The sequence below is a fragment of the Pan troglodytes genome, chromosome 9, assembly GCF_028858775.2.
Source record: "Pan troglodytes isolate AG18354 chromosome 9, NHGRI_mPanTro3-v2.0_pri, whole genome shotgun sequence".
In the NCBI taxonomy this organism is placed as follows: domain Eukaryota; kingdom Metazoa; phylum Chordata; class Mammalia; order Primates; family Hominidae; genus Pan; species Pan troglodytes.
The window spans coordinates 126,582,825-126,601,547 of record NC_072407.2 but is presented as its reverse complement, the minus strand read 5'-3'; the positions used below and the strand labels follow the sequence as shown (position 1 = coordinate 126,601,547).

The 18,723-nt window shown below is 43.0% G+C and overlaps 1 protein-coding gene across 1 annotated transcript in view; it reads left to right on the top strand.

Annotated features, from left to right (window-relative positions):
• SIAE (sialic acid acetylesterase) overlaps positions 1 to 18,723 on the top strand; it is a 37,973-nt gene that overhangs the window by 17,232 nt on the left and 2,018 nt on the right. Inside the window, exons 4-9 of the mRNA XM_508836.6 lie at positions 1,750 to 1,888; positions 6,752 to 6,929; positions 8,370 to 8,479; positions 9,047 to 9,180; positions 16,676 to 16,833; positions 17,806 to 18,001. Coding sequence (XP_508836.2) covers positions 1,750 to 1,888; positions 6,752 to 6,929; positions 8,370 to 8,479; positions 9,047 to 9,180; positions 16,676 to 16,833; positions 17,806 to 18,001 — 915 coding nt within the window. The remainder of the gene's footprint in view (positions 1 to 1,749; positions 1,889 to 6,751; positions 6,930 to 8,369; positions 8,480 to 9,046; positions 9,181 to 16,675; positions 16,834 to 17,805; positions 18,002 to 18,723) is intronic.

Sequence of the window (18,723 nt, the reverse complement as noted above, 5' to 3'; positions counted from 1 at the left end):
CCAGAAAACCCTAAGCCACTCCTCTCATACTCCTGACAATTGATGAGGTTTAATACAGTGATTTGGGAAAACATGATTTATCTTTGGATGGACCCTCTTCTTTAATTCCTTGGGACTGTTCTGAGCTGTTACCCTGAACACCACCTTTCCAGTCTCCATGCCTCTCTTGCTTTTCTTTGGTGATTTACCAAGACCAAGATGAGGATACTGTCAGACTGCGGTATCCACCAGTTCCACATGTGCAGATTCAACCAGCCATGGAAAGAAAATATTTGAAAAATAAAAATTAAAAGTGGCAATGCAACAATAAATAATACACATTGAATAAACAATACATACGGGTTGAGTATCCCTTTTCTGAAGTTGCTTGAGATTGGAAGTGTTTCAGATTTTGGAATTTTTTTGGATTTTGCAATATTTGCATAGACATAATGAGATATCTTGGGGACGGGACCTGAGTCTAAACCTGAAATTCATTTATGTTTCCTATATACCTTATGCACATAGCCTGAAGGTAATTTTGTATAATATTTTTAAATAATTTTGTGCATGAAACAAAATTTGTCTGAAGTATTTATGTGTGGAATTTTCCACTTGTTGACATCATGTTGGCACACCAAAAATTTTGGATTTGGGGGCATTTTGGATTTTGGATTTTCAGATTAGGGTTGCTTAACATATATAATAAATATTTACATAGCATTTACATTGCATTAGGTATAAGTAATATAGAGATACAGGAGGATGTTTGTAGGCTATAAACAAATATGCCATTTTGTATAAGGGACTTGAACATCTTCAGATTTTGATGTGCTGGGGCTTGGTGTGGGGGGGGTGTGGTTCCTGGAACCAATGCCCTGTGGACATGAAGGATAACTGTATATGCATTTTGAGACTTATTCCAGTATGTTTCAGTACTTCAACTATGTTTCAGTAGTTCAACAGTCATGTCTGAGCTGTGTTTCTTTTAAGCATGCTTCTCTTGTGTGGTATGGATTAGACAAATCTACCTCCCCACGGCCTTTTTGGTTCCACATAATATCCTAAGCACCATTTTAAAAAGAAGTTAATTGGCTGGGTGCGGTGGCTCACACCTGTAATCCCAGCACTTTGGGAGGCCAAGGCAGGCGGATCACGAGGTCTGGAGATTGAGAACATCCGGGCTAACACGGTGAAACCCCATCTCTACTAAAAATATAAAAAATTAGCTGGGCATGGTGGTGGGCGCCTGTAGTCCCAGCTACTCGGGAGGCTGAGGCAGGAGAATGGCGTGAACCCGGGAGGCGGAGCTTGCAGTGAGTTGAGATTGGCCACTACACTCCAGCCTGGGCAACAGAGCAAGACTGTCTCACAAAAAAAAAAAAAAAAAAAGAAGTTAATTGGTCTGGTTTTGTGTTATGAGATACTTTTTCAGAGTAGAAATATTTCAGTTTCAAGGTATCAGAGTGTTGTAAGTGCTGGGCAATATTCTTTAGCCTCAGCTACTTCACAGCTCCTCTTGTCTAACATAGACCTGCTCCTTAAGATCACAGATTTCATTATATTTCTACCCTCTTTGGGAACATGATTCATCCTGGTCTCTTTTGGTAAAAGTGGATCAAGGTGATTCAGTTCAGCCCATTGGTTTTGGTTATTAATTTGATCTCAGTATATTGAAAGCTCAGGAGCTCAGAGGATTGATGCTTACTAAGAGGTGTCAGGCTAGTTCACCACCTGCTAGGTTAAATGACATGTCAATTTCTTTTCCAGATATTTAATGCTACAAGGGAGTTGTCTAACACTGCGGCATATCAGTCTGTCCGCATCCTCTCCGTCTCTCCCATTCAAGCAGAGCAGGAGCTGGAGGACCTTGTTGCCGTTGACTTGCAGTGGTCTAAGCCCACCTCAGGTATGTGACGGCTTGAACGTGCTGTCTCTTATATAATGGGTTAGCGCCCTAAGTGGAATCTGTAAGACTGAATTTGGTTCTTATGTGTCTATTTATTATTACTTATGCCTTTTATTCCTTTCTTATTGACTCTTCATCCTTCCTGATGGTGACTATTTCAGGTTTCTTCCCAAGACTACCAACAAATCTTCCCTCTTGCTGTGGGGAAATGAGTCTTCCTTCAACATCTTCAGTGAAAATATCAAGGCCCTTCGGCATGGGCTCCGCCAGCATCTCTCGCCGATGCCTTCACTCCAAATCCTCTCCTCTTTCTTCCCTTGTTTCTGTGTCTGTAGACAACTGGTCTCTTTTCAGGGCTAACTCTGATTTGGGTTCTCCTTTCTCCAGAGCCTTCTTTAATCCCTTAGGCACTGTGGTTTTCCCCTCAGTCCATTCAGCATGAGTTCTCCATTTCTTTTTTTTCTTTTTTTTTTTTTTGAGACGGAGTCTCAGTCTGTCGCTCAGGCTGGAATGCAGTGGTGTGATCTTGGCTCACCTGCAACCTCCGCCTCCTGGGTTCAAATGATTCCTCTGCCTCAGCCTCCTGAGTAGCTGGGACTACAGGCAGCAGCCACCACGCTCAGCTAATTTTTGTATTTTTAGTAGAGATGGGGTTTCACCATATTGGCCAGGCTGGTCTCGAACTCCTGACCTCATGATCCGCCCACCTCGGCCTCCCAAAGTGCTGGGATTACAGGCGTGAGCCACTGCACCCGGCCACTCTCCATTTCATGACTGCTTTGTGTCAGGATCTGTGCCAGGCCCCAGGGATACGGCAGTGACCAAACGGACACACAGTCCCTGCTCTCTGAGCTTAGCCTTTCTTTTATTCTCACAAAATAAAACAAAACAAAACAACAGTAAACATCGCAAACACCGTTCTCAGATGCTTCATCTTTCTCCTTTGCTTTGTTAAACCTTTCTAGAACATCTTCGGTTTTCATTCTTTTCACTGCCTTTCCCTGTGTTCACTCTTCAGCCCTTTGTCACCTGGCTTCTGCTTCCACCTCAACAATTTGTTCACCTTGATGTTACTATCATTCTTCTAATGATAAACCTAGAGACCTTTGCCGCATTCGGCACTGCGGACCACCCCCTTTAGAAACTGCATGTCCCTCCTTGCTTGCCTGGTACTTTCTTTTCCTACTTCTCCTCCTCTGTCTTCTCTGTCCCTTTTTCTTTGCTTCTTCATTCCCTTCCCTCAGAGGTGGTCCCTGTGTTCCCCCTGGACTTTTTCTTTTTCTCCTGTGCACGCTTTCCTTGGTGCTCAGATGCTCCTACATTTTTAAGTAGTAATTCACTTAACAAATATTTGAGTGCCTACTATGTGCTCGACACTGTTCTAAGTGCTGGGGATATTGTAGTGAGTAAAACAGGCAAGAATACCTGACCTCATGGAGCTTACAGTCTAGTGTAAGGGAATACTGAAAGTGAATCATAAAATAAGCAAATTATAGACAAAGTATCTGATGCTATCCAGTCTTACACTATCTGAACTCTCCCTATAAAAGAGCTCAGGAACTGAATGGATTCAGGTAAATTTTTGGATGAATCCTTTGCTCTATGAACTCTTACTACATGGTATCCAAAACTCAGGACTCAATCAAATTTGGGTAATGTATTATGCCTTGTTATCTGAACTTGTTCTCACTTTGTGAAATCAGAAACTGAATGAATAAATGTGGATATCACAGGATAGGTTAATGGGTGACATGTGCTAATGAGACAAAAACAAATAAATATATCAGGGAAGGGAGGCAATAGGAAGTGTTCGTGCTGGGATGGGGAAAGGCGACATTTCAGGAGCAGCCTGAAAGAGGCGAGGCAATTCAGATACCTAGGAAGGGCACAGAGGATCCATCTCTCCCACGTTGAGAATCTCTCCTGCCTGCTGTGCTCTTCCCCCGCTTTCTTTTTTTTTTTTGACCGAGTCTCACTCTGTTACCCAGGCTAGAGTGCAGTGATGTGATCTTGGCTCACTGCAACCTCCACCTCCCAGGTTCAAGTGATTCTTCTGCCTCAGCCTCCCGAGTAGCCGGGATTACAGATGTGCCCCACCACGCCCAGCTAATATTTGTATTTTAGTAGAGACGGGGTTTCACTATGTTGGCCAGGCTGGTCTGGGACTCCTGGCCTCAAGTGATCCATGATCTGCCTGCCTCACACTCCCAAAGTGCTGGGATTACAGGCGTGAGCCACCGCGCCTGGTCTCCTGCCTCTTCTGTCATCACATCACTGCTGCTGGGAAAGGTTTTCTGATTTTAAGGACTCTTGTAATTAGATTGGACGCACCTAGATGAGCCAGGACACTCTCTCCATCTCAAGGTCCCTAACCTTAATCACGTCTACAAAGTGCCTTTCGCCATGCGAGGTAACACAGCCACAGGTTCCAGGGATGAGTGTGTGGACGTCTTTGGGGTCTGTTATTTTGCCTACACCCCACATTCTCATTCTCAAGCATTTTCAAGTGGGTTTCCATTTTCTTTACTCCAAGATGTGGCTCTAACCTCCCCTCCAGTCTTATCTTCCACTGTTCTCTTTTATAATCTCTGCTCCAGCCAAATACTCTCAGAATATTTCCTATTCTGTGTGCCTTTTCACGTATTTTTTCTTCTGCCTTGAGTGCCAGCTCTGTCTGTTAAACTCCTGTTGCTGGTTTAAGGCTTCCCCAGCTCTCTTCTTCCCTCCTGTTTACCACTCCCCTCTACCTACTGTCAGTGAAACCACAGCCACCCTCAATCAGTCAGCAAACACTGACTCTCCATCATGTCCTGGACGCTGGGGATACAGACGTGAATCAGGTGAAGTCTCTGCTAATAGTGTAGTGAGCTAAGGGAAACACTGAACAGATGGTTACTGCAAGGTCTAGTGATGGAGCGATGCACAGAGTGTTGTGGAAGCATGGTGTGGGGCGGGGAGTTCAGTGTTTATTAGGCCTTTTAGGATCTGCCTCTCATTTGATATTCTTTCTTTGTGTTAAAACTCCTTAATACTTGTTTGTACTTACCATCTTTTGCCATATATTTTATTCAACTAGATACTTGTCTTATTCTTTTTTTTTTTTTTTTTTTTGAGACAGAGTCTTGCTCTGTCGCCCAGGCTGGAGTGCAGTGGCACGATCTTGGCTCACTGCAACCTCCGCCTCCCAGGTTCAAGCGATTCTCCTGCCTCAGCCTCCTAGGCAGCTGGGATTAAAGGTGTGCGCCACCACACCCAGCTAATTTTTTTGTATTTTTAGTAGAGTTGGGGTTTCACCACGTTGGTCAGGCTGGTCTCGAACTCCTGACCTCATGATCTGCCTGCTTCAGCCTCCCAAAGTGCTGGGATTACAGGCATGAGCCACCATGCCCAGCCCTACTTGCCTTATTCTATCAACTATAAGACCTATGAAGAGAGGTTCCATGTGTCTCTCTATATTGCTTTCATCACTGTCTCCCATCCATCTAGTAGTTCCTGATACATGGTAGATGCTCTGTCCATTTTAATTATTTTGGAATTGATTTGAATCCTCACTATTGCACTGTCTACTTTTGGAGTGCCAGTGACTTAGCCATAGTCACTCTTTAATAAACCTTGGGCTGAACTGATCCCATCCTTGTGTGTACATGCATGCCCCCCTCTTCACCAGCTTTCTTCTAACATGAAATTGCTCACTCTTGCCTCTGTTGGTTACTGGGCAGTGTAATTGGATGAATGAATTAGACTGTGCTGAGAATTTAAACAGTAGTTTTGGCTTCTGTTGCTTTCCCTTTGGGCCGAATTTCCCATCACTTATCTGTCTGTGTTTTCTTTACCATAGCTATTTATTTTTATTTTTTGACTTTTATTTTATTTTTTATTTATTTTTTTGAGACAGAGTTTTGCTCTTGTTGCCCAGGCTGGTGTGCAATGGCACGATCTCAGCTCACTGCAACCTGTGCCTCCCAGGTTCAAGCGATTCTCCTGCCTCAGCCTCCCGAGTAGCTGGGATTACAGGTGCCCACCACCACGCCCAGCTAATATTTGTATTTTTGGTAGAGGCGGGGTTTCACCATATTGGCCAGGCTGGTCTCGAACTCCTGACCTCAGACGATCCACCTGCCTCATTCTCTCAAAGTGCTGGGATTATAGGTGTGAGCCACCGCGCCCAGCCTCTTTAGCATAGCTATAAAATTGGGTATAAAGCCACCAGAAAAAAAGAAATACACATTTCTTCTTAAGTTGCCCCCTGCTTGCTTTTTCCCTTCCACAGAGCTAAGTGGGAATGAGTGGCTGAGTAAGAGGGGAGACACAGAAGAGAGTAGCATGGGGACATGATGGCCTTCCCACCTCTCACCTACTTGAGGGAGAGCGTTGATTATCCGAGAGTCTGCAGATCCTGTAAGTGATGGGAAGCACGGGGAAGCCTATTGCCTAGCCAGAGTTTTAACTTCCATGTTATGTAAGTGAATTATTTATAATCAGACTGAGAGCAAAATCGCTATCATATCTGCCTCTCTCCCAGGCAGAGAGAGCTATTTCCTTGTTATGAGAACAAGCATTTTGAGTAACTGAAAAAACATGAAGACAGATAAAAGGAAACTATCACTAAGGTTACGGTTTTCTCCCTTGGAAAAGATTCTCCTTAGGGAAGGTTTGGAAGAGATAATAGTGTTCAGACCAGCATATTGGTCTTGATGCTGTATCTTCTCTGTGCCTCTCAATCTTATCCTACTTTTGAAAGTCTTAGAGAACAACAGAAGAATGACCTCTGCCCACCCTTCTCACCTCGACCCACCTAGCAGCTGCAGTTTGTATCCATCAACCTTTCTCTGGCTCTTTTTCTTTAACCATTTCTCTGAACAGAAAACTTAGGCCATGGATATTTCAAGTACATGTCAGCAGTGTGCTGGCTCTTTGGACGTCACCTGTATGACACTCTGCAGTATCCCGTCGGGCTGATCGCCTCCAGCTGGGGCGGGACACCCATTGAAGCCTGGTCATCTGGACGGTCACTGAAAGCCTGTGGGGTCCCTCAACAAGGGTAAGACAGCATTCTCCAGTCTGAGAAAGAGCCTACCAGGGAATTATGCAAGAGAGAGGGTCATCGTCCTCTGTGGGGAGTTAAGTATATGGTGAATGTCCCAATATGTGTTGAATGTACGTAATTTATTCATGCACAGGGAAAGCATTATTTTCACTGTCATTGCCACCACAATCATTTGAGAACATGTAAAAAAAAAGTATCTTTTCCCCCAGTAATAGTAATAGCTAGTGGTTACTGAAAGCTTTTTATATGCCAGACATTGTGCTAAGCACTTTATATATATAAATTATTAATATATTGAATATATATTATTATATATTAATATATTGAAGTGTAGATATTAAAGACCATGGGTGAAGACACTACATTTCAGAGAGACTTAGTAACTTGCTCATGAGCATGACTAGTAAGTGGCAAGTCTGGCTTCAGTGTCTGTGCACCTAACCATTGTGCTGTATTGCCTAGAAGAATAAACAATCCAACAGGAAGAACAAATGTTATAAACATGTACTCAAAGAAATGTATCAGTATACTGATTATGAACACCTGCTTAGGAAAGGCTGGATCAGGAAGAATACTTGGGGAGGGAAAGGGCTAGTGAATACAAATCCCGATACTAACATCAATGTAGAGATGAGCAGTATGTGACCTGCTTTCATGGACCATGTCTCATTCACGCTGGGAAGCCCTGTGGGAGGAGGATGGGCTTGAGCTCTGGGTATAGTTTGGGTAAAAGCTTGCCTGTGGGGGAGTGAAGATATTCAACTTTGGAACAGGAAGAATGGCCTGCAGTAGAGTAGGAGTGAGCGTTAGACCAGATCTCTGGGGGTGGAAGGGATAATCCCGAGGGTGTGGGCAAGTGGGCTTCTCACACGCAGCAGCTACAGGATAAATTCATATAAATATTCTACAGAGAAATTTGAGAACGTGTTCAGAGCCTTAAAAAAGATGCCCTTTGACACAGCAGTTTCATTTCTGGGAATTTATCTTATGGATATAGTTAAGCATGTGTGCAATGACTTAGCTATAAGGAAGATGATCTTGGCATTCCATATAAAAGCAAAAAGTTTAAAACAACCTAAATGTCTGTGCATTAAATAAAGGTTTATTTAATAAAAGTTAAGTAAATTTATTGGCCCCCCACAATGTGAGATACTCAACAATAAAGCACTCCTTCCCTGTGGCTTTAATTACCTTAGAAATTACCTTTAATTACCATAGAAAGCTGACTGATACACTTATTTTGGGAATAACCTGGAGGTGAAATTCAGAGAATATTCATACGTTTTCAAGAAAAAGAGTTTCGATTCAATTTTAATTCTGTGTTGCTTTCATCAGAAGTTTACCACAAGTGAAAGTGGATAGATGACCAATTAGGGACCCTTATGTGATCAATCACTGGCTCTCTGGTGACACTTGTGCATCATATGATTTCAGGTCCGTTCCATACGATTCTGTAACTGGTCCCAGTAAGCACTCTGTTCTCTGGAATGCCATGATCCATCCACTGTGCAATATGACTCTGAAAGGGGTAGTATGGTACCAGGGTAAGTGTTCAGTGTACTCTTTCTCCATTGTATCAGATAGCGTTTGCTGTGTAACACAGCACCCTAGAACGTAGTGGCTTAAAGCAACAATAACTTTATAATTTTATTCAGCTCACTGTTCTTTGGGTGAGCAGGGTAGTTTTTATGTCTGGGCTGCTTCAGCTAATTCCTGCTGGGACCTCTTATGTGTCTTTGGCCACCTGGCAGATTGTCTGGTGGCTGGATGACCTAGGATGGTCTCTCCCTAGATGTATTGTCTGGGGGCTGTTGCAACATGGTTCTGAGGTGACCTCTTATCCTTCAGCAAGCCAGTATAGACTCATTTATTATTTATATAATAGTCTCAGGATTCCAGGGTCATCAGGAGAGGACAGAGCCCAAACCTGAAGTACTTTTCAAGCCTCTGTTCGTACCACATTTGCTGATGCTCCACTGGCTGGAAAAAGACCAGTCCAGAGAGACCGTGGGAAGACCACTACCTCAGGGCATGGATGGAGGGAGGAGAGTAATGTGTGGTCATTTTTGCAGTCTACTCCAAACTCCCCTTACAATTTGGACTGTTTTTAGGGGAGTCCAATATAAATTATAACACGGATCTGTACAATTGCACATTCCCTGCACTCATCGAAGACTGGCGTGAAACTTTCCACCGTGGTTCCCAGGGGCAGACGGAGCGTTTCTTCCCATTTGGACTTGTCCAGGTATGATGTGGGTAAAGGCTTCTCTGTTCATGTCAACACCTGTTCCTGTGTTGAGAGGAAGAGGTTTATGGGCATTGGTGTGGGGATGTGCTATTTAGATCTCTTTCCTGGAGTTCATCTTCCTTTTTTGTCCTCATAACGTGCTGGTCAAGAACTGAATGTAAGGCTTACTTCATCTCAGTTCACTGATAGGACAATTAAATCTGCAAAAAAAGTTGATAAGTAATATTTCTTATTTAAAAAGCATTACAGTTTCATTGAGGAAATATTAAAAAGATAAGCAAAAAAGAAGCTAAAAAAGTTGATAATTTTCCAATCCAAAAATAAGCAGCTGTCTTCTGCTCATTTATTTTTGAAATAGATCTGTACTATATCTGGCATTTTTCTCTAAAAGTAATATTTCAATTAGAGATAAGTAGTAAACGATTTTTCATGTCAATAAATATTAATCTTCAATGCAGTTTGTAATGATTGTAGAGCCTGAAATATGGTTACACTGTAGTTTATTTAACTAGCTGTCTATAGATTGGGCATTTCGGTTGCTTTAAACGATTTGCTTTAATAAGCTTTGGCATGTTTATTTTCCTTGTTGCTAAATCACTGCATATATGCTTGATTATTTCCCTAAGGTAAATTCCCAGAAATGAAATTTCTGGGTCAAAAGGTACACCTTCGTAAGGCTTTGAACATGTCCCCAGATTTCTCTGAAGAAATTCATGAATTTGTATAAATTTATGCTCTTAACAACTGTCTGTGAGAATGTCCATTTCCCCACCCCCTCCCCAACTTGGTGTTATCCCTTCCACTCCCTGGAATCCACCATGCTCTCTCACTCCCTGGCCATTGCACTTGCTCCTTGCCTTCCATACTTTCCTAGTTAACTTTAATCATCCTTTAGGTCCCAGACAGCCTACATATTAGTTAGTAAGCCTTCTGTGACTATCCAGAGTCTGGGTTAGATGCCCCCTTTCTCTCTACTTCCCCTTTTTATTTGCATGAGGTTGCCTACATGACTACATTTTCCTGGGTCACACTTAACATCCCTAGTACGTATGTAGTTGATTGGCACTCGTTAAATAGCGGCTTAACATGTGAATGAAAAAAGATAGCAAGAGAAACCATACATTTAATTAGAGATAACTAGTCAGAAAGATTCTGCTTTCAGCCTTGCATAAAAAGAATAAACATATTTGACCAAGTTCATAATTGCCTAGCCTCCACATGTTCATATGAACTACACTTTTTAGCAGGGTGGTAGTGCTGGTTTTTCTAGAACATAAGAAATCAAACAAGTAAGGTGATATAAAAACAATGCCCATCTTACAACATGACAACAGAGTAGGCTTTACTGTGTAAATGGGACATCCATGGTCCCAGACACCTACCTCCGCACGCCCCACAGATGCCTTCTCACCATCCTCCCCACTCCCCTACCTTGTCCTTTTCACTGTACCTTCTTTTGAATATTTGTATAGACCTTCTCACTTAAAATGCCTTTATGATTATTTTCTTTCTTCTTTCCTGCATTTGTTCTGACTTTGAAATAAGATTATTCTGCTCATTGTTTTCAAAGTAGCAGCTCCTGTCACCAGTTCTGCATCCCTGTTGGTGGAAACTACACTTGGGCTTTGGAAGTACTTTTTTCTCCCTTGGCCTGTGCACATGGTGATTTGAGTATGACTTTAGCCAACTCAAACCAAAAGTATGTGTTGAATGCTTATTACATGCTGTGAATCTTGTGAGGTGCTAGAAATATAGCAATCAGGCCGGGCGTGGTGGCTCACGCTTGTAATCCCAGCACTCTGGGAGGCCGAGGTGGGTGGATCACCTGAGGTCGGGAGTTTGAGACCAGCCTGACCAACATGGAAAAGCCCCATCTCTACTAAAAATACATAATTAGTCGAGTGTGGTGGCGCATCCCTGTAATCCCAGCTACTCTGGAGGCTGAGGCAGGAGAATCGCTTGAACCCAGGAGGCGTAGGTTGTGGTGAGCATTGCACTCAGCCTGGGCAATAAGAGCGAAACTCCGTCTCAAAAAAAAAAGAACTATAGCAATCAGAAAGACCTGATTCTTATACTTATGCCTTACAGTTTAGTGAAAGTCCCTTAACCTCCAGGTTTTAACTTTATTATCACCAACAAAAACATGCTGGTTACTAGTGGAAGTCTGGAAATATAAACATATCCCTTCAAAGGGAAATACCCAGCATGACAGCGTCATGGTTCAGACTGAGTCTGAGCTAAACTAAGTGCATTCAGATGCTAGCTCTGACACTTCCTGAGCCACATGATTTTGAACACGATACTGAACTCTTTGTTATTTTAAATATTGAATGAGTTCATCCATGGAAAGCCGGGAACATACCAGATAATGTTAGTGTTGAATATTGTTGATGAGAGAAATCAGAAGATCTGGAGGGACAGTTGGTCTGTAAGGAAAGAGGAACTGGCTTCATAGAAGTGCTAAGTTTAAAATGATGGTTGCAGTGACTAGAGTACAGCTAGAGATGGAGGATTTGAGTTCCACGGAGAGACCAGGGCTGGACACGTGTATCCCAGACTTATTAGTAGAAAGGCCACCTGGAGCCTGAGAGAGAAACAGCAAGAGGCTAGGGGCTGCAGTCCCAAGGAGTGTGGTTTTTAAATAGGGATTTGGAGGAACAGTTGAACAGACCACAAACTGCAGCATGTTATTTGTGAGCGTGGCCAGCTTTATATTCTTTGGCTGGTCTATGCCTTTATTAGCCGCAGTATTTCTACCAGCCACTGTGGGAGATGGATTAGCGCCCCACTGTATCTCAGATGAGGAAAACAGGAATTTCATGTGGGTGTGGAGTACGCCGGTGCCCCCATGTGGCGAGTATATAATAGTGCAGTCAATGAAAGAGTGAATTGCTGCAAGAATTCTCAGCAAACTGCCATTTTGAGAAAATTCCCTTCACTTGAGGGACTGGTATTAGCATTGCTCCCTGTTGAGCTTCAGGCTAGTTTTGTTTTGTTTTTGTTTTTTTTTTTTTTTACCACAGACTCTTTCCTGTGGCGTTGTTACTGTGATCTTCATTATGACCCTGGCTGGTGCACATGGTTCCACTTTGTCTTCTGGGTGTGGAAGAAGTAGGGTGACTTAATAGATTTTTTATTCCCGTTTTCTAGTCTTCATGAGATTCTACTGTGAGGCTTCAGTGGCACCTTTTATCATTTCCTATGTTAAAACTGATTTGCCTAAGATAATTTTAATAAGAGAATTGGAAATGGCCTATTGGTTCCATATCATATCCAAGGCTCCTTTCTGTTATTATTGCAACCTCTCCGTGTTCTCCTGATGATTTTCTCATCTTTCTGGAGCAACTCAGAGAGCAGAAAATATCCTCGATTCAAAGTTGCATTTGGCCACATTCGTAGGGATGATGTCAGGTATTTTCTGGGCTGTGAGTAATAAGGCTGGGTGGAACAGTCTGTGTAAAATGCAGTCCTCTGATGGGGTCAGACATTTTGAAATGGAGTCAAAAAAAAAATGTTGTTGCTGGCCCAGACTGCTTCCCAGTTTGTGGTTTGACTTACAGTTAGATCATGGTTTGTAAAAGAGAGATAATAGGTTGATGCCTCTCATTGGCTGGAACTGGAGCTAAGAATAAGATGCTATCTAAATCAAAGGACAGGGTGATGTAAACATCAGAAAAAGAAGGAAGAAATAGCTGGACTGCCTGTGTCATAGTAATAGTAAAGATTTTTTTCTCTGTGAGCCTGTGTGTTTTGCAGGAGTAGGAGTGTATCAACTTTCCATTTAGATGAAAACAAATCCTGTTAACTCACTCTGCATTCAGAATCTGACCACTTCTCACTACCTTTACTCCTCCTGCGCTAGTCTAAGCCACCATCATCTCTCCCTTGAATTATTGCCTCCTAACTGGTCTTCTTCCTGCTTCTACCTTTTTTTCTCTTCCTGTAGGATATTCTCAATATATCAAAGTGACTCTTTGAAGTGTAAGTCAGGTTGGAAGGCTCCAGTGGGTCCCCGTGTGCTGAGGTCAGCAAGGCCATACATGATGTGCCCCCTGCCCACATTACCCGCCGACCTCACCTCCTAATTCTCTCTGCCTTGCATATGCCACTCCAGCCACACTGGCTGCCTTACTTTTCTTTAAGCACGCTAGGCATACTCCCGTCCTGGGGCCTGCCATTTTCTTTTCCATGCTTCATGGAAAGTTCTTTTCCTGCTGTTTTAGTTTTCTATTGCCGAGTAAGAAATGACTGCATATTTAGCAGCTTAAAACAATACAACACACATTTATTATCTCAGTTTCTATGGGTGAGAAGTCTGGGTGTGCATGGCTTAGCTGGATCTTCTGCTGAGGGTGGAAGTGAAGGTGTCAGACAGAGCTGGAGTCTCATCTGAGGCTTGGAGTTCTCCTCCAAGTTCATGTGGTTGTCGGCAGAATTCACCTCCTTGAAGCTGTAGAACTCATGGCAGCTTACTTCTTGAAGGCCAGCAGGGGAGGGGGTCTGGCTTCTAGACCCTCTTTGAAAGGACTCACCTGATTAGGTCAGGCTCACCATGATACTCTCCCTTTTGATCAATGTGAAGTCAGCTGACTGGGGACGTTACTTGTAACATCTGCAAAATCCCTTCACTTTTGCCATATACAACATAATCACAGGAGTGATATCCCATTACCTTTGCCATAGCCTATTGGTTAGAATCAAGTTACGAGTTCCCCCTACCACAAAGAGGAGAGTATTGTATAATGATGCGGCTCCCTGTGGGTCATCCGCCTAGCATACCCAGATATCCTCATAGCTTCTTCGCGCATCTCCTTCTAGTCTTCATTCAACTCTGACACTCTCTCCTCCTTCCCTATTATATTTTTCTCCAGTGCACTTGTCACTTTCTCATAGGATATGTAGTTTACAGATCTATCTTGTTATTCATTCTCTCTTTCCACTAGGGTATAAGAATGGGAAGGGATTCTTGTGTTTTGTTCACTGCTCTATCTCCTAGGCCAGTATTAGTGCATGACACAGAGTAGGTGCTCAGTAAATATTTGTTAAAAGCATGAATAAATACATGAGCTGACTGATAATACATGAGCTGTGGATCCTTCACAGGCTCTTTCTGGAACAATAGTATTCCCCAAATATTCTGGTGCTACTTGGATGCCTGAGATGCCACACAGTTAATTCAGATGCCGTGGCTTCTGAATGATGGATTTTACCCTTCCTCTTGTTCTCCATATCCAGTTGGTTGCCTGGTTTTGTCAGTTTTTATTATTTCTCATCATCCCATTCCACTACTATCTCTGTAGATTAGACCTTTGTTTTTGTGTCTAGAATATTATAATAGCTGCTTAACTAATCTGTCTCTCTGCGTTAAGTCCTTTATTTTGGTTTCTTTCTTTTTTTTTTTTTTTTGAGATGGAGTCTTGCCCTCTTGCCCAGGCTGGAGTGCAGTGGCACAATCTTGGCTCACTGCAACCTCCGCCTCCTGGGTTCAAGTGATTCTCCTGCCTCAGCCTCCCGAGTAGCTGGGATTACAGGCATCTGCAACCACTCCCGGCTAATTTTTTGTATTTTTAGTAGAGACGGGGTTTCATCATTTTGGCCAGGCTGGTCTTGAACTCCTGACCTCGGGTGATCCACCCACCTCGGCCTCCCAAAATGCTGGGATTATAAGCATGAGCCACCATGCCCGGCCTTATTTTTATGCCAGAGCCATTTGTATGATCACTAGAACAATCTTTTGAAATGGTCCTTTGATCATGTCAGTAATTTCAGTGGCTCTGTAATTTCTTAATTGAGGTGAAAGTCATATAACATGCAATTGAGTTCAGTAGCACGTTAGCACATTCACGATGTCGTGCAGCTATCACCTCTACAGAGGTTCTTTATTGTTTAATACAAAAGAATCAACTATACAAACACTTGCCTTGCTATCTTTCCAACTTTGCCTTTCCTTCACAAATCCTCCAGTCCACCTGGATTGCCCCTCTCTCAGAACGACCATTCTCCTCCCCACCTTTGCATCTTACATGCTTCTAACATGTGAAGTGTGAGCAGTACTGCCTGTAGTGACTTCTCATATTTTTGATGCCCATTTGTTTTAATGAATTCTGAGACCACGTTTTCCTATAATAATAATCTTTGCCTGTTCTAAATGTTTAGTACTTGCTGTCTGTGGCACTCATTTAACATTTAATCCATACTATTTTATATGTTTATGAAACATAAACCCATTCAATCCTTATGTTTATTTCTTATGTGTAGGTCTGTCCTCCTCAACAAAGCTGTAAAGTACTTGTACCAGTTAGCTACTGCTGTGTAACAAACTACCTCAAAACCCCCGGCCTAAAATAGCCTTTCTTATATAGGTAGCTCTTGTCTGGGGAGCTGGGGTTTGGGTGATTTGGCTAAGCTGCAGATCTTTGGGCTCTTTCAGACCTCTGTGGGTCAGCAGGGGCGCTCTTGTCCTTCTCCAGGGAGCAGCAGGCTAGCCCAGGCACGTCCTTCTTATGGCGATAGCAGCAGTGCAAATGAGCAAGTGGAGCCATGCGGAGTCACTTAGGCTAGGAAGTGACACACCATACTTTCTGCTTCTGTTGATTGGTCAAAGCAAACCACATGGCTGAGCTTAGAATCAAGGGTTTGGGAAACATACTTGTCCTGTTAACGGGAGGAACTGCAAATCCACATGGCAAGAGGGTGTGGATATAGGAAGGAGTGAAGAATTGGGGTCATTGATGCAATTTAGCACATGCTCAAGGGCAGATTCTTCTCTGCTTGCCTACAGTGCCTAGCCCTGTATTGTATACAGATGTATCAGTTATCTATTGCTTTGTAACAAGCTACCCCAAAACTTAGGGGCTTAAACCATCAGCCATATTTTTTGCTCATGATTCATTGGGTTGGCCAGGTAGGGCTCACCTGGGATGGCTCATTTCTGCCCTACATGATACCAGCTAGGCTTGCTTATGTGGCTACAATTTTAACTGGAGGACCTAGAAATCCATATGACTGGCCCTTATGTGATTGCTGGAACACTAGAGCCTCTCTTTCTATGATCTTTCAATTTCCAAGGCCCCTCTCACTCCATAATCTCTCCAGCAGGGTAACTGGACGGTGTTTACATGACCAGCTCAGGGTTTCAAGAGAATGAATTCAGAAGGCAAGGCCTCATAAGGCCAAGACTCAGGAGCTGTACAACATCAATTCTCCTGCATTCTATGGGTCAAAGCAAATCCTAGATTCAAAGGGAAGAGAAACAGACCCCGCTGCTTGATGAGAGGTGTGGCAAAGTTGCACTGCAAGAGGGCACATGGGATGAGAGGGACTGTTGCAGCTGTCTTTGGAGAGACACTGCCACAACAGTAAGAAGCTCAGTAAATACGTGTTGAATGAGCATTTAAATGCAATGAGAGAAGCAGAAGCAGAGTCTGCCAGTGAAAAAGACTCCAGTGTGGGATTCTGATACAATAAAATTAGCAATGTCTCTGCTTTCTAGTTATCTTCAGATTTGTCTAAGAAGAGCTCAGACGATGGATTTCCCCAGATCCGTTGGCATCAAACAGCAGACTTCGGCTATGTCCCCAACCCAAAGATGCCCAATACTTTCATGGCTGTAGCTATGGATCTCTGTGATAGAGACTCGCCTTTTGGCAGGTATGATTGCTTCTTGGGCTTTGCATGAACAGTGTATGTTCTTTGTAGTCTTTCACTCTGATGTTCACCGGTGAGGGGCGATTAGACCGAGGATTGGCACTTAAGAGTCACGTATGCTGGGGTGTGCTGCAGTAACAACAGCAAACACCCTCAACATCTCAGTTCTCTGATGCACCAACAATTTATTTCTTGGTCACTCTCTCTGTTAAAAGAAGGTCAACAGAGACTTTGCTCACTGTAATCATTCATAGACCCAGAGCAATAGAGGCTCCAAGTTGACCTATGCTTCCATAGTCATCTTAAAGTGTCACACTGGCAATTCAGTGCTTCCACACAAGTCATTTCTGCTCACATTGCACTGGCCAAACCAAGTCATAAGGCTACGGTTAACTTCAGTGGCAGCAGGAAATGGAATTCCAGCATTCCTCTGGCCTCACAGGAGGAATACTGAGATACCTGTGATCAGCCCCAGGGAACACCACACACTAACTGTAGGATGTGAGGGGATTCCACATAGGAAACAGAGTCCAACACACAGTGTCTGGATTATAGGAGGAACTTGATTGATTTATTGAATAAATGAATAAAAGCTCTAGGGGACCAAATAATGAATCAGCTGATTCCAAAGAAACCTGACTTTTAGTGGTTAGGAACAATCTTATGAGTTAGCTCTGTTAGGTTAGTTCTGGTATCTTTCCTTCTTCCATGTCTCCCTCCCTCCTCCCAACCTGCCCTTTATTCCTTCCTTCCAAGTCATCTATTGTTTCAAGGTTTCCAACCCATAGAAGGCCCAGAGCCCCATCTATGGTTACCATTCACCATTTCCCTTGAGCTGACTAGCCACTGATCACAGAGTTCAGTCAACTTTATTCTTACTTTCATAAAGGGTGCTTTGTATAATCCCCCTTTTAAAAAAATGTGGTGATTGTTGAGCTTAAACCCAAAGTTCTCTACTTGTTCCTTATCCTGTAGCATCCACCCTCGAGATAAACAGACTGTGGCTTATCGGCTGCATTTGGGGGCCCGTGCTCTGGCTTATGGTGAGAAGAATTTGACCTTTGAAGGACCACTGCCTGAGAAGATAGAACTCTTGGCTCACAAGGGGCTGCTCAATCTCACATATTACCAGCAAATCCAGGTGCAGAAAAAGGACAACAAGATATTTGAGGTGAGAAGAACAGCAGAATAAACAGGGGTTCATTTTGTTGTGGAGTCAAGATTTCCTCCACACTGAGGCCATCTCTTTTGTTATTACGATGCGGCGGGTCTTGGTTGGTTGGGGGCTGAGCTTATTTCAGAGCTGCAAATAAACAGCTGTTAATTCAGTAGCTTGGAGGCACTTTTGACAGACAGCACAATTGAGAAAGGGAAAACAAGTCCATATTAAAATGGACTTTAAAAAATTTTTAATTTCCTTTTAAATTTTCTCTGCCGAAGCAACCATCTTTGCTAGGGCAGGGCCTGCAGCTTTATTTGTAGGTTACCTATTGAAGGATCCTTGCTCCAGAATATTTACCCCATCCTTGGGTGTATTTTTTGTTACACTCTCCTAAATCCTGACATTTTCTGAGTTTAGGTTCTCCTTTGAGAGGCTTATTCTTAGGTATTTGTAACTTAGTGTGACAATATAATGAGAGTCCTTTTAATACCTAGCAGGGGTCATTCTGCTGTGGAACTGGGGCCATTGATGAAAGGTTATTCAGGAGTCTTCGATATTTGAGGGTGGGAGATGGAGGCATTCCTACATGGAACATTTAAATGAGTGACTTTGGGAATCATGAGGCCTTAGGTTGGGAAGGGGTGTGTGAAAAGAATGCATTGGAGAAGAGAAAAGAATATTAAAGGCAAACTTTAACTACACAGGAGTTTGTCTAGGGCTGCTATTTCTGA